General features: G+C 33.8%; 1 protein-coding gene across 3 annotated transcripts in view; it reads right to left on the bottom strand.

Annotated features, from left to right (window-relative positions):
- MON2 (MON2 homolog, regulator of endosome-to-Golgi trafficking) overlaps nucleotides 1-27266 on the bottom strand; it is a 120899-nt gene that overhangs the window by 33022 nt on the left and 60611 nt on the right. For all 3 annotated transcript variants that reach the window (XM_067697202.1, XM_067697204.1, XM_067697205.1), the window contains exons 15-26: nucleotides 26465-26577; nucleotides 26015-26119; nucleotides 25579-25659; nucleotides 25427-25500; nucleotides 25245-25335; nucleotides 20163-20264; nucleotides 18941-19051; nucleotides 17280-17455; nucleotides 15306-15468; nucleotides 11063-11356; nucleotides 8831-9029; nucleotides 3921-4549 (exon numbers count right to left, since the gene is read on the bottom strand). In XM_067697202.1, the coding sequence (XP_067553303.1) occupies nucleotides 3921-4549; nucleotides 8831-9029; nucleotides 11063-11356; nucleotides 15306-15468; nucleotides 17280-17455; nucleotides 18941-19051; nucleotides 20163-20264; nucleotides 25245-25335; nucleotides 25427-25500; nucleotides 25579-25659; nucleotides 26015-26119; nucleotides 26465-26577 (2138 nt within the window). The remainder of the gene's footprint in view (nucleotides 1-3920; nucleotides 4550-8830; nucleotides 9030-11062; nucleotides 11357-15305; nucleotides 15469-17279; nucleotides 17456-18940; nucleotides 19052-20162; nucleotides 20265-25244; nucleotides 25336-25426; nucleotides 25501-25578; nucleotides 25660-26014; nucleotides 26120-26464; nucleotides 26578-27266) is intronic.

Here is a 27266-nt window from a genome sequence, read left to right as displayed (position 1 = left end):
TGAACTCCATTAAGTTCTTTACTGTATATGCTTTTGTTTAACCAAAGAATCGAAAAGGCTGTCCTATTTTATGTTAAGTATTATACAATTTTTTATAAGCCCTGAAGGACATTTAAGCTATTTTAAACTATTACTGAATAAAGTGTAGGCTAAATGTATTAATCAGCTAAAAAACGTTTTTTAATTAAAAGTGTGGCTTATTACTCAGCAGACTAAACAAAGGGCAAGCACTTAAAGAGAAAACCCTGGCAGTTCTGAGGTTCCACAATCTGATCATTTGTTCAGTAATATACCCATCAGACCATTTATAATGCTTCACTGACTAAGATGATGTTGACTTCTACTTAAGTGATGGCATTAACTTATTGAAATGACAGCTGATTCCTGTATCATGCCTGGTCCACAGACTTTAACAAATAATCATGTTCATTACAGTCGGGAAAATAAGTTATGAATAAAAATTTGTTTCTAAAAGAAATGTATACAGTATATTAATTTTTAACAGGGCAGAGTATATTTAGTGTCTAATGTATCTAAATATATAGACTTGATTTAAAACAAGAAAAATTTAAAAATTTAATAGAAATTAAACTTAATGCTACAAATAATTTCATAAAACAAAGAATACATATTCTGATACTGCAGATTTTAATTACTTCAAATACATTGAAAATACTTAAAAATAAATCTTATGTTTTTATTTTCTCTAGCGACATATGTGTTTTCTCCTCCCATCCTTTCATATTTTCCTGTTTTAGTGTTCGTTTCTCTCTGTGGGAAAAATATTTAATGATATGTTACGGAGTATCTAAAATATATTTGTGCTTTACAAAACAAAAAGCATGATCATTCTACACTTGAGGTACCCTCAAAATACAAACTCAAAATTCAAAGCATTTCAAAATTTTAAGGAATTTCTTTAAAAGGATGTGCACAACATTTATATTTTCATGCAATCATGGCTTTTTTAACCTGTCAGATAAAAGACTAGTTTTATTTTCCCTCAGAGAAGAGGTAGCCATTTAGCTTTAACTGGTGTTTTAGATAAAATTATCTTGAGGTACAAAGTAGATAAGCAAAGTGCTGCCCATTAGTATGTTTGATTATCCTATAATTACAATGTGAAAGTAGAACAAAGATATCTAATACCATCTTTCCCTACTTGGTTACTTTTCTCAGAAACAGTGAATCATGAACTTGAAAGGTATACAGCCTAAAAAAATTCTCTCTACTAACTACTTCTAATAGTTTCACTGGTCTTCTTTATTAACCCCTTGCTGAGTCTTAACTCTTACAAGTAAACAAGTAGAAATTACTGTGGAAAAGATATAATTACCCTAAATGAATTCTTTTATTTTCAGTGACAAAGCAAGGGAGGGAGGGAAAAGTCTGTGTGGAGACCTTAGAAAACTAATTTTTCTGAAAATACCTTAGCAACAAATAATGACCTGGACTATATGTTTTAATTTTCAGTGGTCCTTTATTAAAAAAAAAAAAAAAAACTAATAGTGTTACAGTTGAATTCTGGAATCTTAAAATGCATAATATGGAACCAACTCTTTTTTTCTTTTTTTTTTTTTTACAACAAACTTCATTCTAAGAAAAAGTTATTATTGGCTTTCTTCAGTATTCTGAAGTTTATCAGAAAAGCCTATATATAAATCTGGTAACAGATTTTAGTCCAAAAGCTAAGAATCCATAAGCAATCTGGACAACAGTTCTTATTAGTCCTTGAAAACTGTGTACGTGAAAAAAAGAAAAGAAACTGGACATCTAACCTCTCACATGGTTCAAGGTTTCTCTTATTAAGTCATTTGAAATAATTCAATCCGTGTGGCAATAAATAAGATAGATGCAGTCTCCTGATCTCAGAACTTAGGGAAAGCAGATAATCAAATTCTCAGGTCCCCCATGTATGCCAAAGTATCTTGGCCAAAAAAAAAAGTTGGCCTACATGACTAAATCATTTTGGTTGTGAACTAGTGATCTGAAAACCAAGGAAAAGACTATGACCCTGAAACCCTAAACAATGTAAGGGTAAACATGAAATTAGAAATGAGTTTTTCCTTTAGGAAGGAAAACTGCTTTTAATCAATAAAATGTTTTGCAGAATAGCTTATTAGTTTATGAATAAAGTCCCAAAGCAAGTAAATTTTGCTTGTGAAAAAATTTTCTGACACCTGTGGGGGGAAATATAAAAACACCCTTACTTGGAAAAAGAAAAAGAAAGAAAAAATAAAAACACTCTTTACTAATAATGAAATATGTTTTCTGTTAGGAAATATTAAAGACCCTATATATTTGAATCACATTCAAGTATTATGAAACATCATTTAGATAATCACATAAGTAATAAACAATGGCTAGAGTGAAAATTAGTAATACAAAATGATATCAATTTATATAAATAAAACTTCCTAAGTTTCCAACAATAAAACTTCCTAAGTTCCCAATCGAAGGTATATATTGCTTTCAAAGCCATTAAAAGTTCAAAGCTTAGAACAAATTCCTAGTAGTTGGGATGAATGATTCTATTTGTTTTTTTATTGCGAAAGCAGCAGTTTTTTCCTAAATAAAATTATATGCTTTTTTCCATGGAAAAAAGTTTTGGGGGTTTGTTGTTTCCTTTTGTTTACTATCCTCTACACATATATAAAAGCTTGAATTAAACATCTGAAAGTTCTAGATTATGGGTATCTCACAAGGCCTATGCTCTCTTTCTCTAATATATTAACTTTTCCATTCCCTCTAAGGCAGTCTATAAGCAACTTATGTTCACAGTCAGGGAGAAAAAAGTTATTATTGACAGGCTACTTTTCTCCCCCCACTGAAAATAAAAGCAGCTCTTTTGATTTCAATTATGGAAAACTGATATCCCTACAATAAAGTTTTTAAAATGCCAAATTCTCTTAGATTTTAAGTTTCTACACAATTTGTTTCTCTGCACAGTGTAACTAGGGGTAAAGAGATCAAGGAATTACTGCTCAGCTAGACTTCCTCCAGAGTCATTCAAGGCATATTATGGTGTAGTAGAAACCACCATTCTTACTTTGAAAGTTTTCTTCAATCCAGTTGCATATAAGGCAATCATTTAATTAGAAAACATGATCTTCAGTACACAAATGGCTACTGATAACACATGTGTAATCAGAATCTAATACTTCCATTCTAATTTTGTTAGAATGTCATAGCTACTTTGTTGAGATTGCTGGCTCTTCAGGTGGCATTTTTTTTGTTTAGCATTTTGGTTGTTGTGAATTGTGCTAATAATTACCTTGACAGTTTAAAACATTCTTTGATTTTGATCTGGTCTTGCTTGCTAACTGGAATGTGCTCAATAATTTTTAGGTCTGTTTTAATATATATATACATATATATTTTGCAGGAACAAAACACACATAGGTTAAAATATATCTTTTTAAAATTTCTGTGAGAAAAATACTTTATAAATTTATTCTTACTTCTTTTTTAAAAAATATAGGCTTCCAACAATTCCAGAGCTAAATTTAAGTACAGATGAAAAAACCAAAATATAATCCTATGGCTTATTAATTTTCTAATTATAGAGATACTTTACTAAAGTTGTCATTCCAAAAGTATATCCTCTTGTGAAGAGTTACATGAACAAACCAAAAAAAGCTGGTGAACAGAAGCAAGAGAATGCAGGCAGTTTCTTAAAGACTCTCAAAATAAACCTGAAAGAACTTTTAAAATATATTAGAAAAATAAAAGTTTTAAAAATAAATGGATATTTACAATCTTTTTTTTTTGATCTTTACAATCTTGAATTCATCCCAAAGTATACACACACAACAATCTTGATGATCCAGAATTTATCCCAAAAAATATATAGCGAAGTAAAAAAAAGTTCCAGAGAACCATATTCAATATTGCTTAGATAGCCACTAAAATTCTATTACCTTTTGGAGAACATCTAGAGCTGTAAGTACAGCTTCCTGTAAACTTGTCAAAACTGCTTCAGTGTAAGATGGAAGAATGAAAGGGGATGCATCTGAACTTATTGGGACTGAAACGGCACTGTGTAGTATGACTCCCAACTTTTGCAAATCATCCATGTTGAAACCAGTTTTTATGTGTTGGTAAAGAGCTGGAAATATTTGAATTAAAGCTGTAAGAAAAGGCTGGCTGGGAATGAAAGTTAGTTTATCAAAAGTAATAGGAGGCTTAGTGCTTTCAGATCCAACTCTATACCAGGTATTCCATGCAGCCCACCAGAGATTCAAATCTTCAAGCTCATCAGTAACTACGGGTGGCTCAGAGCTGCTATATCTTCCAAGTCTTTCTCCAATGGAATCTGTTCTTACAAATGGCCTGTTCAGGCCAGGGCCTGATATGGACCCTAAAAGGACAGGCACAGGGACATTAACTGCAGGTGGTGTCTCAGGCTTATCTGAGTCTCTGACAGGGGTCACAATCTGTAAAATTTCCTGGAAGCTTTTCAGCGCAGCCAGAGATACTTCATTGTTTTTGCTGAGTGCTGCTGATTGTATATGGTCAAGAAGAACATCCCATGCTCTTGAAAAATCTCCTATATTAGGAAGAGGGAAAAAAAAATTTATCACCATAAAAGAGATCAAATTTTCTCTTACTATTAGACACTTTAAAGTTTATTTGCTTTATTTTTCTGCTTAAATTCCTATAGAACTAGAAAAAATATGCTAAGGTACTAACAATGTGAATTAAAATCATTACAACCCAAAAACCCAGTAAAAAATTTTTGTCAGCTACAGGAACATACAGCATCAAGAACAGGATAATGAGTATATCAAACACGGTTTTGGTCTTAAAAATAAAACTCTGTAAATGTATGTATACATGTTTCTATTCTAGTACTTCTGCCTAAGGAGAACAGAATAAAAACTTAAGAGGGTGAAAACAAAAACTTTTCAGTAACATCTTCAGTCTATCCATCTACCTTTATTAATGATTAAGTAAGATGTTCCCATTCTTAAGCATATTGGAAAAGTTATAACAATGACACACGTTTTTTTATCCGTCTAAATGTTTAAAATAAACTGTAAATCATACTCCATAAAAATCTTAACTTTACACTTTGGTTTTCATATTTAAATAATTTTACAGTTGTGGAATTTTCTTAAACATTTTCCCCCCATCAGTGAGTTGCCAGGAGAAAATGCACCATAAAGATTAGACTGTCCTTTTACAATGAGTCTAAATTTATTTCTCCCATGTAAAACCGAGTCGACTGATCTACCATCAGAAGAGCATGGGCTGAATGGTAGCTGTTGTTTCCACTAATCAATTCAATCTCTTGCTCTACTCCTGTGACCAACTAAGTACGTTTATAATGAAACTCTCTATGGCCCGGTGTGGTTTGTTCCTATGAAGCCCAGCAAAAAATGATCTTGTTCCTACAGACATCTAGCCCAATGGCTTTGTTAGTAGCATGGATTATTACCCACCTATTTGTATTTAAATAATGCAAAAATCAGAGGAACTGACATTCTGCAAAGGATAACATAAGTAGGCTATGAAATAGAGATAATCGAGGTTTAAAGAATTTCACTTCACAAAAGCTATCAAAGACTAGATGTTTTTTCAAGAAGGGATAAACCCATATATGACTGAGGAAGCATTCAGTTAATTGGAAAGCTGGAACTAAGTCTGGTATAAAACAGTAAGTATTGCTCTGCCTTTACAGGATAAATGATAACACTTGCCCAGTTATATGCCTCTTCCTCTCCATACTTTTTTTAAAAAAAAAATTGAAGTATAATTTACATACAATAAAAAACAGATTTTTCAGTAAACTGTTCAAAGAGTTTAAAAAATTTTTGTCTAAAAACTATCAAAACAACAAAACAAAATACTTCTGCTTGTTGCCATTCCAGTCCAAAAGTCAGATGAAACATTACATTTCCCCACCAGAATGGTGACCAAGTCTCAGATTTAGAATATTCTATGCCATAGTTAGGAAAAAACCCAGCAATTCTTTCATTAATATATTCTATGTCTAGGAAGAAGTCTTCTTTCTAAAAGACTAGGTATAATTATATATTGCACATGGTTATGTTAAAAATATTAACCGTATTATTTAAAAATATTTTTTAAAATTTTTATACAATTTTTAAAGGTTACACTCTATTCACAATTATTACAAAATACTGGCTATATTCCAGTGTTGTAAAATACATCCTTGCAGCCTATCTTATACCCAATAGTTTGCAGCTCCCAGTCCTCCACCCCTGTATTGCCCCACTTGCCCCCTGTCCCCACTGGTAACCACTAGTTTGTTCTCTGTATCTGTGAGTCTGCTTCTTTTTTGTTATATTCACTAGTTTGTTTTATTTTTTAGATTCTACATAGAAGTGATATCATATCAGTATTTGTCTTTCTCTGTCTGACTTACTTCACTTAGCATAATGCCCTGCAAGTCTACCCATGTTGCTGCAAATGGCAAAATTTTCAACTACAAGAAAAAAACTGCAAAAAACCACAAACATGTGGAGGCTAAACAATATGCTACTAAACAGCCAATGGATCACTGAAGAAATCAAAGAGGAAATCAAAAAATACCTAGAGACAAATGAAAATGAAAACACAATGATCCAAAACCTTTGGGACGCCAGCAAAAGCAGTTCTAATAGGAAAGTTTATAGCCATACGAGCTTACTTCAGGAAATAAGAAAAATCTCAAATGAACAACCTAACTTTACACCTAAGGGAACTAGAGAAAAAAGAACAAAACCCAAAGTTAGTAGAAGGAAAGAAATCATAAAGATCAGAGCAGAAATAAATGAAATAGAGACTAAAACAACAATAGAAAAGATCAATGAAACTAAAAGCTGCTTCTTTGAAAAGATAAACCAAATTGACAAACCTTCAGCCAGACTCATCAAGAAAAAAAGGGAGAGGGCCCAAATCAATAAAATCAGAAATGAAAAAGAAGTTACAACTGACACCACAGAAATACAAAGAATCATAAGAGACTTCTATGAACAACTATACACCAATAAAATGGACAACCTAGAAGAAATGGACAAATTCTTTGAAAGAATCTCCCAAGACTGAACCAGGAAGAAACAGAAAATATGAACAATTATTGGTTATGAAATTGAATCAGTAATTTAAAAACTCCAATGAACAAACATCCAGGACCAGATGGCTTCATAGGTGAATTCTACCAAACATTTAGAGAAGAGTTAACACCTATCCTTCTCAAACTACTCAAAAAAAACTGCAGAGGAAGGAACACTTCTGAACCATTCTATGAGCATCACCCTGACACCACCTTATTCTAAAATAATAAAAACCATTTCCTAGTGTTCAAATTATAAAAAATCATCAAAGCTACATGAACTGCATCATGTCTTCATTTTAAAAAATCTAAATCTATGAGTTCTTAGCTTTTAAGATAAAGTAACTATCACAGAGGTATTAAAAACGATGCTTATTTGTCAAAACTCAGCAAACATACAGTTAAGATTGGCACATTTCATTATATGTAAATTTTACATGAAAACAAAAAACTAAGATTTAAAATGTATACGTATGTACATTATATATATATATGTATATGTATATATAAAATAGAGCCCTAAAGTGTACATGATGAACACCACACAAAAATGCCCACGAAAAGAGTAAATATGCTTATGCTTTAACGTAATGGGGGGGAAAACCAACCATAAAATAATAAATTAAAAAAATAATATGTACTTGTTCACAATTATGTACAAAAGTACTTCTGTTCACTTTTCTCAACCACTCCCAGCCCTACCACCAGAATTGAAGGAAGTTATTATAATCTACACCAGAGTTTCTCAATCTCAATACTACTGACATTTTGGGTTGGATAACTCTTTGTTGTAGGGGCTATCGTGTGCATTGTAAGATGTGTAGCAGCATCCCTGGCTGCTACTCCCCCCAGAAGCCAGTAGTGCATGTCCTTCCCCAGTTGTGACAACCAAAACTGTCTCCAGACATTGTCAAATATCCTGTGGGGGGAGGGAGTAGGTTGGGCAAAATTGGCCCTGGTTGAGAGGCATTGATCTACACAACCAAGTTTCCTCACCAGTCTAACAGTATCCTACCATTCTTCTTTGTGGCCATTCCATTCCACACATACCATCTGAAGTGATATTTCTGAACTGCATATCTGATCACATCACATCATGGATTAAAACCTGCCAGTGCTCTTAGAATAAAGTCTTCACGTTTGAACATAACCTACAAAGTGTTCCATGCTCTGGCCTCTCTCTACCTCTACAACCTCATGTGGAATTACACTTTTCTGTGTTCTCTTCATTCCAGACCTTCAAACATGCCGGGGTCCCCACCATCCCCATCTCCTCAATCTTCTCCCATCTCTTTTACACATTCTCTCTGCCTGTAAGGCTCTTCCCAGTTCCTCCTGCCCTTGCCTGATGAACTACTACTCAGATAAAATACTGGTTTCTCAGGGAAGCCTATACATACCTCACTGGCCTGGTCAAATATCTATTATAAGCACACAATCTATTATAAGCTCCTTTTAGCACTGATCATTGTAGCAATTTTGTATTTATTTATGTAATTATAGCTCTTCCCTCATACCCATGATATAGCAAGGACATTGTATCCCCTAGAGACTCACCCGCAGTAGGTGCACATTACATACTTTTTCAGTGAAATGAATGAAAACGTGCATGCTCGTGCACACACCACACATAACACAAAGACTGGCAGTTAAGATGGATTCTTCTTGGAAAGTAGCATTGTATATGAACTTTAAAGAATCTCCTGTATTTTCCAAATTTCCTTTAACATTAATTACTTGTATCCTCAGAAAAAAAAAAAGTGTATCTACCTAAAGGTTGCAGTAAATATCTTCTAGTGTTGAAGATTCTTGCTACTCCGGCCAATGTTAAAACCCATGTCTCAGCCCATTGCTTCTCTGCTGTGTCCCTTGAATGATGAATGAGAATATTGCCACCTCCGGACTCAATCTTTTCTTTGTCTGCAGTGGTAGAAGACTCTCGAACTCGGTCCAATAGATGAAAGAGAACCTAAATATTTATAACAATGCATATAAAAAGTATTGATAACACAGCTTAAGTAACAGCATAGAAAATTAGGCATTGTTACAAAGAATTACACCTGACATTCTGATCAATCCCCATATATTAGACGAAACTGACCAACTGAGGTATCCTTATATTAAGTTTATCCTTAAGGTCATGGAATATGAAAAATTAAAATAAATTGGATAGACTATTGTCTAAGACTTACTGAGCTGAGGTGCCAATGGAGCATCTAGGGGGTAACGTACAAGAAGGGAATGAAGCTAAGAAGAGGGATCCAGGCAAATATATGAGTGACATCTGGACAGAGGTTACTGCTGAAACTTCAGGACTGGATGAAGGTGCTTGAAAAAAATCAAGCAGGAAGCGGTTGGGATTTGGGGAATGTTTACATTTAAAATGTAGAGTCAGAGGAAGTAATAGGAGCCCAAAAAATAAAATAAAAATTGAGTAGAGAAGCACACGCATGCTGTGGAGAACACAAGCCAAAGGAAGAGAAATTTCAAGGAAAAAATAATCAGCAGTATTAAATGCTACAAAAAATGAGCAGGATAAGGATTGAGCATGGGGCAAGAGACTTGGCAATTAGAAGACTACTTGTAGAGCCTATGAACAATTTGTGTGGTTCTAAAAATATGGTCTCAGAACCATCAGCATCACCCAGGAGCTTCACAGACATGCAAATTCTCAGTCCTTGCGCCAGGGTTTGAAAGAAATCAGAAACTCTAGGGGGTTGGGGACAGTGGCTCAAGCAATTTGTTCTTTATTAAGTCCTCTAGGAGATTCTGTTACATGCTAAGGTTTAAGATACTCTGAAGTAGAATAATCTGGATATCAAATTACAAGGGGGTAAGGGAATGCAGGGGAATTGAGAAAGAAAAAAAGTTATTGAGATTTAGGCAGCAAGATTAACAATGAAGCTGTCTGAAAAGAAAACAGAAATCAGAGAAAATATCAGTTTGTTTTTTAAAACAGTAAAGGACTCTGCAGCATGTTTGTGAACTGAGAAGCCAGGGGATAGAGTTGAAACAGAAGACACAAGAGAGGACTTCCCTGGTGGTCCAGTGGTTAAGACTACTCTTCCAATGCAGGGGGCCTGGTTAGATCCCTGACATCCCTCATGCCGCGTGGTGCAGCTAGTTAAAAAAAAAAAAAAAACGAAAAAAAAACAGAAGACATAGGAGTGGGGAGCAGGGCTTTTAATTATTTTTATTAGGGAACATATTAATTTTTTAAGAAGACATTCTGGGGTCTTTTTATTAAACTGAAAACACTGTTAAATACAATGAAGGTTTACCATTTTGCCTACCATCAAACTTGCTGATTTCAAAAATTCACAAAAGCAATGGAAGGATTATAAATAGAATTTTATTAAAATGGAACAGATTAAACAAAAAACAGAGAGCTTTTAGCAAAGAGGGGATGCTCACTAACAAGCTGTTGACCCTGTAAGAACATTTTAAAAAGAAGATAAAATTGAAAAATTAAAAAAATGAAACTGCATATTTAATGAACGAACATGGAATTTACAAATTGGAGGTGGTTTTTGTTTGGTGAGCCTGCAAGTAAATTTCACTACTGGTGAAAATTTTCATTTGACTATATTATATTTGAATTATAGGTAGTGGTTTAGCAACTACTAGTTCTATTACCACAGGGGAAAACGAGGAGAAAGGGAAGTGCAAAGGAGATAAAGAGATAAAAAGATGAGGCTTTTAGTATTTAATCTGATCTATGTCAGGTGCAATTAAAAATACGACAAAGCTAACATTTTCTGTTTTGCCAAATGCACAGACGGAAACTCTTCTTTAAAAATTAATAGGAAGAAAAAGAATATAAATGTATAACTGAATCACATTCAGTGAAAGTGAAACTAACACATTTTAAATCAACTAGAGTTCAATAAAAAAACTAAAAATTAAAAAAATTTTTTTTAAATTAATAGGAACAAGTTTAATTGAAAAAGTATATAAGCATGTCTCAATTAAGAACTGATAACTGAAGCTATTTTACAGTACCTTCCAAATAACAGTGTGCCACGTTGAGGGCTGTAATAAAGTTCCATGTGCACCAATTGTCGAAAATAGAGTTTGCCCTGCACTCTTCCTGACAGCAGGACGGGGGTCCACACATAGTTCACCCAATTTTGCATAAAGACACAACCACAAACAATCAAACGGTGGTGCAGGGTGGAACGGCCGATTTAAAACCACTCCTTTTTCTTCTGCCTGCTTTTGCTGTGCTGCTTCTTCGTTATTTAATTCTTTTTCAATAGTTTCTCCTCTTTGGAAAAAATAATCTGAAATATTCCACTAAAAAGCAAAGGAGAAAATATCAATTTATTCATAGACTTTATTTTAAACACATAGATATGCAACACATACTTTTTCAGAATTAAAAAAACAATTATTTCAGAAACTCCTTTTCTAGTAGAATGGATTTAATGAAAATATCTCCTCTTCTGTCAAGTGTCTCTGACTGATTTCAGAATTTGAGGGAGCAATCTTATGCTAACATTAATAATTTGAAAAAATTGGTGCAGTCAATGTGGAAAACAGTATGGAGGTTCCTCAAAAAACTAAAAATAGAACTACCATATGATCCAGAAATTCCACTCCTAGATATATATTTGGAAAAAATGAAAACACTAATTTGAAAAGACACATGCACCCCAATGTTCATAGCAGCACTATTTACAATAGCCAGGATATAGAGTTACCTAAGTGCCCATCAACAGATGAATGGATAAAGAAGATGTGGTAGCTAGATAGGTAAATAAATAGATTGTATGTATTATATATATATCTGTCTATATCTCTCTCTATATATACACGTACACACACACGCACACACACACACACGATGGAATACTACTCAGCTATAAAGAAGAATGAAAATTTGCCTTTTTCAACAACATGGATGAACCTGGAAGGTATTATGGTTAGTGAAATAAGTCAGACAAAGAAAGACAAATACTGTATGTTATCATTTATATGCAGAATCTAAGATGAGTCAAACAAATGAATACAACAACAGAGAAAGAGACTCATACAGAACAAACTAGAGGGGAGATGGAAGTGGGAAAGGACAATATAGGAATAGGAGATTAAGAGGTATAAACTACTATGTATAAAATAAACAAGCTACAAGGAAATATTGTAAAGCACAGGGAGTAGAGCCAATATTTTATAATAACTTTAAATGGAGTATAATCATAAAAATTTTTAATCACTATGTTGTATACCTGAAACTAATATAATATTATAAATCAACTATACCTCAATAAATAAAAGAAAAAAGAAAACAAGTTGGTTCTACCTAGAAAGTTGAACATGCACATACATAAAGACCCAGCAATTCCAATGTAGGCTATGTGCCCTCAAAAAATTCCTTGCACTAGTGCAAGAATCTTTATGACAGCATTGCTCATAACTGCAAAGACCAAGAAATAATCCAAATGTTCACCAAAGGTAGACTGGATCATTAAATTGTGGTATAATCATAAAATGAAATACTGCATGATTAAATCACCAGGAGTGAATCTCAAAAATAAATGTTGAGCAAAGAAACAACAGAAGATTAAAGTATGATTCTACTTATTCTGTTTCATAAACAGGCAACTGCAAACAATATATTATTTAAGTGTAAAAGCATAAAGTGATAAAAACTATACAGAAAAACAGGGAAGCAAGTAACAGAAATTTCAGGATACAAATGACTCTGACAGAGGAGACCAGTGCAATCTGAGAGGGGCATATGAAGGGTCTTAAGTAGGGTGATGTGCCATTTCCTGGCTTGGGTGATGGGTACTGAGGTGTCTGGGTGTATCTTTACTTCACAGTAAAAATTAAAAGAAATGAAGGACAATGAAAAAGAAACAAAATGTTTAATATGAAAAATTTCAAGAACATACAGAAAAACAGGGAGAATATATCAATATACTGATATAACCACCACATCTAGATATAACAATTGTTAACATTTTGTCATATTTTCTTCATGCCTATATTTTATAATCTCTACTAGAAAAGGCTTTAAAAAACATAACCATGATACCATTATTAACCTAACAAAATTATTAAACAATCCCTTACTATCATTTAATAATATTTTGTAATTTCATACACACACACACAAAAAAAGGGGGTGCTAGGAAAACTGGACAGCTACATGTAAAAGAATGAAGTTAGAACCCTCCCTTACACCATACACAACAATAAACTCAAAATGGATTAGAAACCTAAATGTAAGACCGGACACTATAAAACTCTGAGAAGAAAACATAGGAAGAACACTCTTTGACATAAATCACAGCAAGATCTTTTCTGACCCACCTCCTAGAGTACTGGAAATAAAAATAAACAAATGGGACCTCATGAAACTTAAAAGCTTTTGCACAGCAAAGGAAACTTTTTTTTTTTTTTGCGGTACGCGGGCCTCTCACTGTTGTGGCCTCTCCCGTTGCGGAACACAGGCTCCGGATGCACAGGCTCAGCGGCCATGGCTCACGGGCCCAGCCGCTCCGTGGCATGTGGGATCTTCCAGGACCAGGGCACGAACCCGTGTCCCCTGCATCAGCAGGCGGACTCTCAACCACTGCGCCACCAGGGAAGCCCCAAAGGAAACTTTAAACAAGACGAAAAGACAACCCTCAGAATGGAAGAAAATATTTGCAAACGAATCAACGGACAAAGAATTAATCTCCAAAATATATAAACAGCTCATGCAGTTCAACATTTAAAAAACAAACAACCCAATTCAAAAATGGGCAGAAGACTTAAATAGACATTTCACCAAAGAAGACATACAGATGGCCAAAAGGCATAGAAAAAGCTGCTCGGACTTCCCTGGTGGTGCAGTGGTTGAGAATCCGTCTGCCAAGCAGGGGACAAGGGTTCGAGCCCTGGTCCGGGAAGATCTCACATGCCGCAAAGCAACTAAGCCCGTGCACCACAACTACTGAGCCTGCATGCCACAACTACTGAAGCTCACGTGCCTAGAGCCCATGCTCCGTAACAAGAGAAGCCACCACAATGAGAAGCCCACACACCGCAACAAAAAGTAGCCCCTGCTCTCCGCAACTAGAGAAAGCCTGCGCGCAACGAAGACCCAACGCAGCCATAAATGAATAAATAAACAAATTTAGAAATAAAAAAAATAAGAAGCATGAAGGCTTAAAAACAAAAAAACAAAAGCTGCTCAACATCACTAATTATTAGAGAAATACAAATCAAAACTACAATGAGGTATCACCTTACACCGGTTGGAATGGGCATCATCAGAAAACCTACAAACAACATATGCTGGGGAGGGTGTGGAGAAAAGGGAACCCTCTTGCACTGTTGGTGGGAATGTAAATTGATACAGCCACTATGGAGAACAGTATGGAGGTTCCTTAAAAAACTAAAAATAGAATTATCATATGACCCAGCAATCCCACCACTGGGCATATACCCTGAGAAAACCATAATTCAAAAAGACACATGCACATCAATGTTCAGTGCAGCACTACTTACAACAGCCAGGTCATGCAAGCAACCTAAATGCCCATTGACAGATGAATGGATAAAGAAGATGTGGTACATGTACACAATGGAATATTACTCAGCCATAAAAAGGAACAAAATTGGGTCATTTGTTCAGATGTGGATGGACCTAGAGACTGTGATACAGAGTGAAGTAAGTCAGAAAGAGAAAAACAAATATCGTATATTAATGCATATATGTGGAATCTAGAAAAAGGGTACAGATGAATCAGTTTGCAAGGCAGAAATAGAGACACAGATGTAGAGAACAAATGTATGGACACCAAGAGGGGGAAAGGGGGTAGTGGTGGTGGTAGGATGAACTGGGAGATTGGGATTGACATATATACACTAATATGTATAAAACAGATAATAAGAACCTGCTGTATAAAAAAATAAATAAAATTAAATTTAAAAAGAAATCAATTACCCTTCACAGCAGAGTCAACTGAACATTTCTCTTGTATGTACTATTATTTGTTTACTAAATTCTCCCATAACAAACCTTACAAAAGCCAAATTTCAGCTCAATATATCAAAATTATTCCAAATACTCTGCTTTTAAATAATTATTTCTTAAATGATATTTTTTAACCCTTCATACAAGGTATAAGTTTGGTACTGAAAAGTCATTTAAATGACTCCTATAGAGTCAAAAGCATAGCATTAGCTTGGCATTCACTCTCAGTTGCAAACAGTGATTTCTAGATTATATAAGGAAGGCAATGATACTTACCAATAAACCTATTGAAGTTAAACTAATATTAAGTTCTTGGTTATGAAGTCCAAAGCTACCTGCAACATCTACAACTATCTGCAGGCAAGTGCAAGGCATTGTTGGTAGAAAATCTGTCACAACCAACTGAAGACACTGGAATGCAGTTCGTATCAAGGATTCTCTGAAAATACAAAAGAAAAGAAATTTATACTCATGTATTTAACAGAAATGCAAGGAAAAATATATACCTTACAATAATTTGAAGTAAAATTTTATTTTAAAATTCGAACAAGAAAATTTTCCCTAACATAGATCATAGAGTACTTCATCATTTACATAAATGTAAAAAAAGATATGCTTACTTAAAAATAATTAACAAATAAAAATAAAGTACTCACAGGAATAAGAAATAAGTAAACTAAAAAAAAAAAGAAACTATGTACTAATGCCATATTATTTCTATTGCATCAATTAGTCAAACAAAACATAGACATTGAATGAAAAAGGGAAATTGGATACAGCTACTTTCTCACCACTGTACCCTCAGTAACTAGCATGGTGCCTAGCACAGGAGAATACACACAATTCACTCACTGAATGAAAATGAGTTCCTTATTCTTTTATAGCTATACTATATTTTATTTAAAATTCTACATCTAGTCTGTAAAAGTAAAGAGTAATTTTGTATTTCAAATGAAGACAATAAGAAGTATATGGTTTTGGAGAAAAATTCTGGTGGTGAAAAAAATAATAAAAACATTAAAACAGCTAACACTTTGAGCATTTACTATATCATATACTTTCTAAGTATTTTACAAGTATTAATTAATTTCATCCTTACAACACACTCTATTTTATAACTGTTCGGATGATCTAGGCTTTGGCTGACATCTTTCCACTTTAATCATCTTGTATTTTATAGTATATAAGGAAATTTGTTATTACAGATAAATAAGAAAAATTAATTTTCCACAGGAGTCTCAAGCATTTCAATCATGTAAAACTCCTAAACTAGTCATCAAAACAAGGTAAGTCCTGCCACAGAATTACAGACAAATATATCCAAATGTTTGCTAAATCTCGCCACTGCAATGCACTACCTTAAATTAAACAAGTCCATACATTTCCTCCAACTGTGCTCTTCCTTCTGTATTCCCTATTTAGTTAATAATACCACCATCCACTAAGCTGCCTAAGTCACAAATCTTGGCGTCATCCCCGACTCTGTCTGCTATTTCTGCCTTCACCCTAACACTCAATCTATTAAGTAGCTCAAATCCGTCTCCTATTTCTAGAGAGCGCTGCAGGATTTCCCATTTACCCCTCCATGCTACTGACATAATGAGGTATCTCAAACACATAACAAATCACATCATTCCTCTGCTTAAAATCCTAAAATTCCTCCCAAATATACTGAGGATAAGTCCAAATAATTTATAAAGGCATATAAGGTCCTTTATAGTTTTGGCTCTGCCCCACTCCACAGGCATATACCCCTCCCACTGGAGTCCTATTCTTTTGTAGCATAACAAACTACTCTGTTAGTAGGGCTCTAGGCCTTGTTCCTTTTCCACAGGTTTCTACTTTCAGAGCAGGAAATACTTATCCATGTAATCAGGCTAACTAGCAAGTATAGCATATATAGAGAGGTCAAACACTAAATGCTCATTTACATCTTACCAAATTGTTTACCAAAAGGAAACTCAGCCTTTGGATGTGTTTCAAAGTTTGTTAGATTGATGCATTTTTCTTATTGTTAAGAACCTTGTATTCATGTATAAATGGCAAAGAAACAGCAATTTTTCCATCCTTCCAAAACAAACGTGAGCCCTAAGAATTCCCTATAGCCACTTGAAGGTAGGGTAAGAAAAACTATTCTAGATCTTAAACTTAAGCAGGAAGGGCATACATAAAAAATTAACCATCATCCCAAGATTTTAGGAGGGATTCCCTTTCCCTATCACTTTTTGGATGTTAATTTTAAACACTTACCCTTGATCATTTCTGATTGCTCCCATAACTCCAAGCACTAACGGCCATCCAGGCCCAAGACTGTCTCCCTGACTCTGCAGAATCTGCAACACACATTCTAATTGCTTGAGTCGGATATCTGGATGGTTAACACTGGACATCTCCTTTAATGGGTTCAGTAAAAGCAACTGCAGCCTCTGAAAAGGACGCAAGAGGCTAATTAGAAAGAGAAGTCCCAGAACACGGAAAGGCTCTGCTATTGCCTTTCAAGTTTAAATTCACCTCCACTCAGACTGCAATGGTAAAGAGAATTCTTTTAGTAAAATAAACATTGAAAAAGATTTCTCTAACAGTAATCATTAGGATTATTTTGTCATCTATGTCTTTTTTTTTAATAAGAGAAAATAAAAATCAATCTTCAAGATGCTACATTTCAGGATAAACAGGGAGTGATCTTATGTTAAAAGGTATTAATTATAGACACATATATAAATGAATCTCACTAAAGGAAATATATCTATATATACACCTAGCTCTATTTGGAGAGAAGAAAACAATTCCCAATTTCTAAAATTACCTTGCATTTACTCTAGTAATGCATACCCCATGTACTGAAATTTAAAAGTCTCAGTACTCCTAAAAATGAACAAGTACAGTAGACAAAGATGACATAAAACCACAAAATTTTTTTACTGTTGCAGAGTGAAAAAAGCACTTTGTTCTATTCTTTTCAGCATTTGAAAGCACTTGCTTCATTTTTAATTTTTTTCTCTCCAAGGATTCATTTATTTGGTTCACTGACTGAACAAACATTTATTAAGCTCTCACCATGTGCCAGGTATTAAGCTGGATGCTGAGGATATATACACAAACAGGGCTTTCGTTATAAAAAACTTAAATTGTAGTAGGAAAAAAATATGAAATCATTAAAATGAAAGCTCTATAAAAATGATCTTCTCTGTCCTGTTCATCATTCTATTCCCAGGCAGCTAAAATACTGCCTGGCATAGCATGCACTCAATATTATTTGTTGAGGAAATTTGTAGACTATAACTACATACAATACAGTGAGATAATAGGGCAATGGGACTGGCTATTAAATGCCTCATTCCTACTCCATCTTCAAATAATAAAACTTTGGTGTACTTTTTAGAAACTGTATAAGATATATGTGAATGATTATGGGAGTCAGGACAAAGGATTCATGACAAAAGTAAACTCTGAAAGTATAAAATAACCTTTAAAAGTATTTAAAAATAAAAATCTATTTTATTGTGCTTTCCTCTTCTGCCACTTGTTTCTCCCAATGTAAGGGTAATGAGTGGGAAAAATAAAAATAGAGACAGGTAAGGACCAAAGGAAAAGAGGCTAATAAAGTATGGCCCCCAAATGAAGCCTTGGCACTGCATGAAGAGGAAAACTTCTAGATCGGGAGACCAATTCTAGGTAATTTATTAACTTAGTTCAGTGTTATTAACAAGAAAAAATTTTAATACAGATAATTCTAAAAATCTAGACATATCAACCTTCTGTAAGAGATCCATGGCCTACAAATAAAATAGAATATTAAGCAACAAGACCCACTTTTAGACTATCATCTATTTGATAAATTAAGAAAAGTTACACATGGGAGAGGATGATCTTACATTAAGTACTTTTAAAAAAGAGGTTTTTTTTTTTACCTGGTTTTGTGAAAGTGGAGGATCATGGTTAAATGTTAATCCTGCTTTAATAAGTGAAGTTAAAGCTTCTGCTCCCCATTCTCTCATTCGAGAGTTTGGATGCTGGCACACCTAAGGGTACACATGTGGAAAAAAATTAATATTTAATTTGTATACTTCAGCTATGCATCACACATCAGTTTGGGAAAAGAAAAATTAAAACATCACATTTTCTATTCTTTCATATGTAAAAAGTTATATCAAATGTGCATCAATAAAGGTTGAAGAATATATGAAAATATCCAAAAGCTTACCTTCTGAATAAGAGGCAAGAGGAAGCAATAGAGAGACAGAAGATAAAAAATGAAACTAAACAAGTCACAGAAAAGAAAGGATTTCATAAAGGTAAATGACGTCATCAGAATAAACAAAAGCAGCAGATACTCAGGTTCTTAATCAGGTCTATCTTCATAATCAAACACCGAGCTAAAATTTGAAAAAACTTATTTTTTGCCATTTGATGACAATTACATAATGAAGAAATCTGCATATAATCTTTAATAGCTCATAAAAGTAATCGCAATAAAATGGAGGGAAAAAAAGAAAGAAAAGACAAGCACATTTTTTTCCTATTAAGAATAATACCTTTCTCAGATTACTAAAATAATGTGAAACAATCACAGCAACCTAAACCTAAACTGCACATAAACATGTATTCCATAGAAGCAGCTGTTAAGAAGCAGCTAATTCTTCAGATTCACCCCAGTCTGAATACAGGAGAAGAGAAATCCAAATAAAATTCCCTGGCACTATTTATAATTAGTGATACCAAATAGGTTTTTTCCTTTTGTAGAAGAGCTACCTCATAATCACAGGAAAGGCTGTAAAGGAGCAGTGTTTAGTATGAAGTCTCAGTGCTAACTGCCTTGAAGTTTCAGAACTAGCTGAAGGTGAGGGGATCAAAAGATTACATAATAAAAGAAAGGGGTCCCAAGCTATCAGCTGAAGGAGACTTCAGAGATTTCATTGATATATCACCCATTTTCAGTCAAAAAAGTCAACCTATTCCTTCACCAAAACAATTACTATAGAACTTTAGTTCCTGATAAAATATACAGACAGAAGTACAAGGAAAAAAATGTTAATGCTGATTTTTCTTATGGTTATCCACAATTATTAATTCACTGTGTATGTCTTTATCCTAAACAAAAAGTAAATATAATAATTAAGAAAAAGAGGTTACCTCAAGTAGATGGCCAGTTAGAGGTCTCCATAGAATTTCTATTCGGTGCATGTTAACTAGACCAGTTTCTAACAATTTGGCAACAGCAAAAAGAGATGGTTCCTAGAGAGAAAACATAATACATTTTTATATTATAAGGAGAATTTGAATATTTCACTTGTAAATAAAACTGAGGATACTGTGAAGAGCATGACTATAATTAATATATGATTAATTAGCAGTAAATAGAACAAAACCTCAGTTATCATAAGACAAGCCTTTCTGCCCACCCTCAAGTATCTAGAATAGCTCCTAATTGGAAAATTTGATTGAGAAGAGAATGCTTTAGTGGGGAAAGAGTGAAAATTCAAAAATTATACCAGACACACAGAATGGCTAGTCTTCTGACCAGAAGGAAAGAATTTGCCTATGGACTGAACTGTGACCCCCACCCCCCAAACTTCATATGCTGTAACTCTAACCCCCAGTCTGATGGTATATGGAGATAGGGTCTATATAGAGGTAATTCAGGTTAAATGAGATCATAAGGGTGGGGCCCCAACACGATAAGATTAATGTCCTTATAAGAAGAAACACCAAAGAGCTTGTGAGCTCAGGCACACTTCTTTTCCCTTTTCTTCCCCCTTTTCCCTCTCCCTTTCCCTCTCTCACTGCCATGTGAGGACACAGTGAGAAGGCAGCCATCTTTCAATCCAGGAAGAGCGTCCACACCAGAACTGATCATGCTGGCAACCTGATTTTGGACTTCCAGCTTCCAGAACTATGAGAAAATTAATTTTTATAGTTTAAGTTATCCAGTCTACAGTATTTTGTTATGGCAGGCTAAGCTGACTGATATATATTCTTATTAGTGAAGTCTTCAAATGCTCAGGGTTTATGTGTTAATATCAGGAAATATGAAAAAAAAAACCAAAAAGCAGAAAGGAGGCAACAGAGATCAGGGGAAAGAAGCGTGGCGTCAAGAAGAGGCAGAGATAAGCGTTGTCAGTTTAGACACTAACAGAAAAGTTGCAGAGACAGAAGACAAACCCCGTTCCTCAGTTGCTGGCATTTCAACAACAGAAAGGGAGTCAGTGTATCTCATAAGTGGCTAAATTAGAGTACCTGGTCCATGTGTTATAAGAACAGTTTCAGTAAAAAGATCAAAGGGCAACTATCTCTAACCCAATATTAATAGAGGTAGTAAAATATACTTAAATGAAAACTAAGCTAAAACCATGAGAATTTTTTGATGAGTGGCTGTGGTACTTCAAAAGGAGACAATGCATTAGAAAAAACAAAAGGCAACTGAAATTTTAAAAGCAAATTAAGAGGATAATAGTTTTACAATTTTTAAGGAAAAAGATTACATAATTATTCTATACTCAACATTTTTACAGGGCTGATAAAAATCTATTATGGAAATGTGTGATATTATCTTTCTTTCCTAGTAAAAGCCATTGAACCAAGTACCCTGGGGTCTAAGATAAATATAGTCAGGTTGACCATTCCTGCGTGTGCTAATGCTGTAGGTACCCTAAAAATGTTTGTGGTAGAAAAATTCACCATTCTAGAGACAATATGATACAGTAGTTAAGACTGATGTCTATGAACTTTTAACATGTCAGTACTACCACTTAATAGCTATGTAACCTTGAGTAATTCTTTTTATTGAGGTATAACTGATTTATGATATTAGTTTCAGGTATACAACACAGTGATTCAAAATTTTTATAGATTATATTCCATTATAGTTACTACAAAATATTGGCTATATTCCCTGTGCCATACAATATAACCTTGTTGCTTATTTATTTTATACATAACAGTTTGTACCTCTTAACTCCCTTACCCTATTTGCCCCTTCCTCCTTTCCTCTCCTCACTGGTAACTACTAGTTTGCTTTTTTTTTTTTTTTTTTACTATATTCACTAGTTTTTTTGGGGGGGTTGTCTTGTTTTGTGGGTTTTTTTGATTCCACATATAAGTGATAACATACAGTATTTGTCTTTCTCTGTCTGATATATTTCACTAAGCATTATACCTTGCAGGTCCATCCATATTGTTGCAAATGGCAAAATTTCATGCTTTTTTAAGGCTACTAAAATTTTTTAATCTATGAAATGGAGATAATAATATACAGAAATGACCTCATGTTAGAAAGTACCTGGCACATAATAAATCCTCATAAATTGCCTAGTATTACCTCCTCCTTTTCCTCCTCCTTCTTATTCTAATGAGGATACACAGAGGAATCACGTAGCATTTAAAAGAATGTATATGTCCAGACCTCATACCCAAAGATTCTTATATTCATGAAGCCTAGAAACTGGCCCTGACTTGTGCATTTTTTAAAAATGCCATACCTGACTTTGATGCACACAAAACTTTGAGCCACAAGTGAAGTGGTTAAGAATGGAGCTCTGGGGCTTCCCTGGTGGCACAGTGGTTAAGAATCCACCTGCCAATGCAGGGGCCACGGGTTCGAGCCCTGGTCCGGGAAGATCCCACGTGGCGCTGAGCAACTAAGCCCGTGCACCACAACTACTGAGCCTGCGAGCCACAACTACTGAGCCCGTGCTCAACAACTACTGAAGCCTGCGCGCCTAGGGCTGGTGCTACGCAACAAGAGACGCCATCGCAGTGAGAAGCCTGCTCACCACAATGAAGAGTAGCCCCCGCTCTCTGAAACTAGAGAAAAAGCCTGCGTGCAGCAACGAAGGCCCAATGCAGCCAAAAATTAAATAAAGAAAATAAATAAATTAAAAAAAAAAAAAGAATGGAGCTCTGGAATGAGACATATGTGGGTTCAAATCCAAGCTCTACCAATTACTAAATAGGTGACCCCAGGCAGGTTATTTAAGCTAGTTTTATATTTCATCTGTAAAAAGGGGTTATTACTACTGAACCTGACAGAGTTGTCTTAAGTGATTAAATAAAAATACGTTAGTACCTGACATACAGTAAACAAAGAATAATAGCTCTTTAATTATTTTTGTTGTTGTGATACTGAGTCTGGTAATATGCCTGCACAAATATCATCAATATTGCCCCCTTCTAAGAAAGAATTTGCAAGCTTTACCATCAGCTACCTCCTCAACACATTAGCACAAATTCCTGAAGTGAGAACCAAAAATGAGATGACTGGTCACTTTAAAGCCACACCTAAAGGACAATGATATATACATTTTAATTCCTAAGCCATATAACTCACTCAGAACAGCTGACATTGATAAACTTTAAAAAAAAGTAAAAAAATACAAACGTTTCTACTTATTTTAACATCTGAACATTTATAAATTTTTATAGAAAGCACAACTGAATAATAAACTGTTTTACACCTCCATAAAAATAATTTTTATAAAGTTCATACTTGAATACTTCTAAAAACTTTTATTTCCATTCCTTATTCACTACATTACTTTACAAAATTAAATCCTAAAATGGAGAGATGTGACCCCATTCTCAGGGAAGTCATCTCTATTCCAGTGTATCCATTTTCTCAACATCTGTTCCCCCCAAGCCTCCCTGAAATATCACAGCTACTCCTACAACTCTATTGAAATTATACTCCTCAAGGTGAACAATAAACTAATAATACTCAAATCTATTTTTTTCTCAATCCTCATTGATCCCGACTTCATGTAACATTTTTCTCTTTTGACTTCCATGAACCTGCCCTTTCATACACATATATCTCCTACTGTTCCTTGAATATTCAGCTCCAATCACAAATTTAATTTATCTTGATTAGTTTTAATTCATTTTAGTAAAAATATGTACTAAAAAATCTTATGTAACAAGTCAATAAGGATTCAGAAAATAAGTCTCATATCACTTAATATCTATACCATTTATTTAGACTCTCTTACCACCTTAACTGCCACTTATCCATGGGCCAAGTGGTTTACATGCTCTTTGAAAGTAGAAATCTTACATTTCCTTTATATTTTCTAGCAGAGTGTCATGTACATAGTAAACATACTGTACTTGTTGAGTGAATACATAAATTCTCAAGCCATTACCATATAAACTTGCTCAGATTTCATTAAGGTACTCTATTAAAAATATTACACTTTTGTGTTAAGAATTAATCTTAAGGATGTAGGATTATTGAAGGTATCAAGAATTTGATTACTTCACTGTGTTTCATATTATCCTTGCCTTGATTTGGAGTAAACTATAATATATATTTTCAAATACCTGCATGTTTATGTAATTCTCTACGTGCTTTAATATACAAAACTTTGTCCCAATAAGATCTTATTGGCTAATCTTTAAATGAATTACATGAGCCAAGATGACAAGCCACAGTACCCAGAATTATAATTAAGGACTAGGCAGACAACATAATTTTGGATCCTACAGTTGGATATTAAATAAACCATAAGCTGCATTCTCTGCTTTTCTAATTATTTTCTGGGTTTCTTCATTTATTTGTAAATGGTCCAAGTACTATATTTATTCATTTTAAAATGTAGAAAGTATTTTATTTTAAATAATTTCTAAGGTATAAATAAACCCAAATATTCCCATGCTTTTCCAAGTTTAACAGAAAATGATATTTTGAGTATAGAAAGAAATGTTCTCAAAAGTACTGTTCTATTCATTTAGTCAACAAACAAAGCAAAAGTTTAATTTTCAAGGTAGGGAGAATCATTACCTTCAGAAAGAAATGATTAACACCTTATTTTCCAGCCCAACGAAGGCAAGAGAAATTGAGACATATATTCCTTGATTTAAAACTTGTACTGCTCCAATCATCAGTTGTAGTCATGAGGATTATTGTAACATTTTGTGGAACACATTTATAAATGTGGTGTTGAATTATTCTTTATAGAAATATTTTAAAAAATGTTCAGTACATGAGAGAAATGGATACAATTTAAAATCATAATACATACTGGCACATACCATAAGCCAAAAAATGTCCTCTTCACTCCCCCTTCAACAAATAACAACCATAAATATAAAAACCCAACAGAACAGGGCTAGCCTACAAGGTATTAGTCCCACTTGTAAAACGCTAAGATCATAATGAATATACACCTTATTAAACAAAATAATACACCATATTTAACACAGAAAGGTAGAATATCACACCTTATTATTTCCATAGGCCATATCCATTGCTTCTAGGGATAAGGAACAAAGTGCATTTATTAAATGATGCAATGATACGTCATCAAGATACCTAAAAAAAAAAAAATGATGAAATAAGACATTCTGATCTAAAATATACAGCTAACAATAATGTTTGTATCAATTAAAAAACTGACTCTTACTGTGAGCTTTCAAACAATCTTGAAAGTATGTTGGAAATCACTGGCAAATCTGTCATCACTGCTGTTGTTAGAACCTAAGAGGAGAATAAAATTAAATGTAACATATAAACATTTTGCAAAGTACTAATTGAGTAAGAATGACTAGAGCTTACTGTACTGGGTCCTTCTACAGCTCTCCCAGGTTTCAAGGCACCACCACTACTAGGCTTTAATCCCAGAATCCATACTAGATGCTGTAAAAAAAAAAAAAAAAAAATCAAAACAAAGAAATTTATAAACCTACAAAAATTCCAGTAACTAAAACTAAAATCAGTAGTAGGTATCTAATAACTAAATATAAATTAGTAATTGATATTCATACAAAAAACTTATTCCACCAAGCATAGGCAGTAGAACAGGCCATTATAAGAAACATCCCATTGCTTTGTACAATATGAGCCATGTCTTTTTTCTTTTTCTGACTTCTCCTTTTTCATACTTACTGTCTATTCAGGCCTGCCCAAAGGACCGATAGGCACTGGTGAGTTTAACTGTTAGCATTTAGATATAAAAACAACATTGGCCTCTGACCCAGAGGCTACAACATACCTGTAGAGTTGCCAAGACAAGTTGCCATGATGTTCCAAGAACAGCCCCATGGCAGTGTGCCAAGTTAAGTAAAGTCCTCATACACTGGATATTTTTGGAAGTTAGCTATATTAAAAAAGGATATATTTGTAAGAACTGTTATGCATTCTTGAAAATTATAAGCTTATAAAGAAGTATTAACGTATTCAAATTTTTTTACTAAAAAAACAAAAATATTAAGAAAATAGGCTTGGATGGTTTTGTACAGAACAAATTCATTTGCTTAAAAGTTGTGTTATCATAGTTGGTTATAATAATGTCACTCCATATTTATCTAGTTTTTCTAAAAGTATCATTCAGATAAAAGTAAGTATAATGATGAATTTTGAGAAACATTAAAAAAGGTATGAAAGATTTCCTTGATAGTTAATTAGTATTAATTGGTTACCAAGAAAAGAAAAAGTACTTTACCATTACTGTCCCTTGAGGCTGGACTGCTAGCGGTTGACCCACTGCCACAACTTGCTGGTGAGATTCACTTGATGGACTGATCATCATAACACTTTGGCCCTGAATGGAATATGCTAGAACACAAAGGAAAACCTAAATAATTAAAATATACTTTTCACGTTGTACTCAAAGTAATGTTATATTTTAAAACATTAATTTGATTAAAATAAGTTCAACTATGACATTTATTTAGTTACCTATTATCTATATGCAAACATTTTGAAAACTAAGGAGGTGAAAAAACAAAGACAAGTTAGGCAAATATTAAGTAATTTTATATATAACTTTAACAAATTATAAAACTTTGGTAGATTGCTTCACAAGCAAAATAGAATTTAGGACACTTACTATTTTAAACATGTATTCCCAGTAAACTTTTCTACTTAAAGTTGAAGAGAGACCAATACTCACATTTTCAGTTTGAAAACTGAGCATCACACTGAAATTTTTTTATATGACATGTAACACGTAACAAAGTAATCAACAAGAAAAAAAATTTTTTTGAATGTCAGCTTAATCTAAGTGGTGGCAAACATTACTGTTCTACTAGTTCCATTAAAAACAAAACAAACTAACCACTCCCATTTCAACAGTATGCTAGAGTTTACAAAGGACTTCTAGATTTATCTTCTTTTATCCTCACAATCACTGTTTAAAATTGGTATTATTCTGCCCTACTCCCACCTCCACTGTTTTAAAAAGATGGAAGAAATTGAGGCTCAGGGACATTAACTTCCCATAGAGGTCAGAGACTCAGTGAGTG

The sequence above is a fragment of the Pseudorca crassidens genome, chromosome 11 (assembly GCF_039906515.1).
Source record: "Pseudorca crassidens isolate mPseCra1 chromosome 11, mPseCra1.hap1, whole genome shotgun sequence".
Lineage (NCBI taxonomy): Eukaryota > Metazoa > Chordata > Mammalia > Artiodactyla > Delphinidae > Pseudorca > Pseudorca crassidens.
This window is presented reverse-complemented; position numbering and strand designations above follow the sequence as displayed.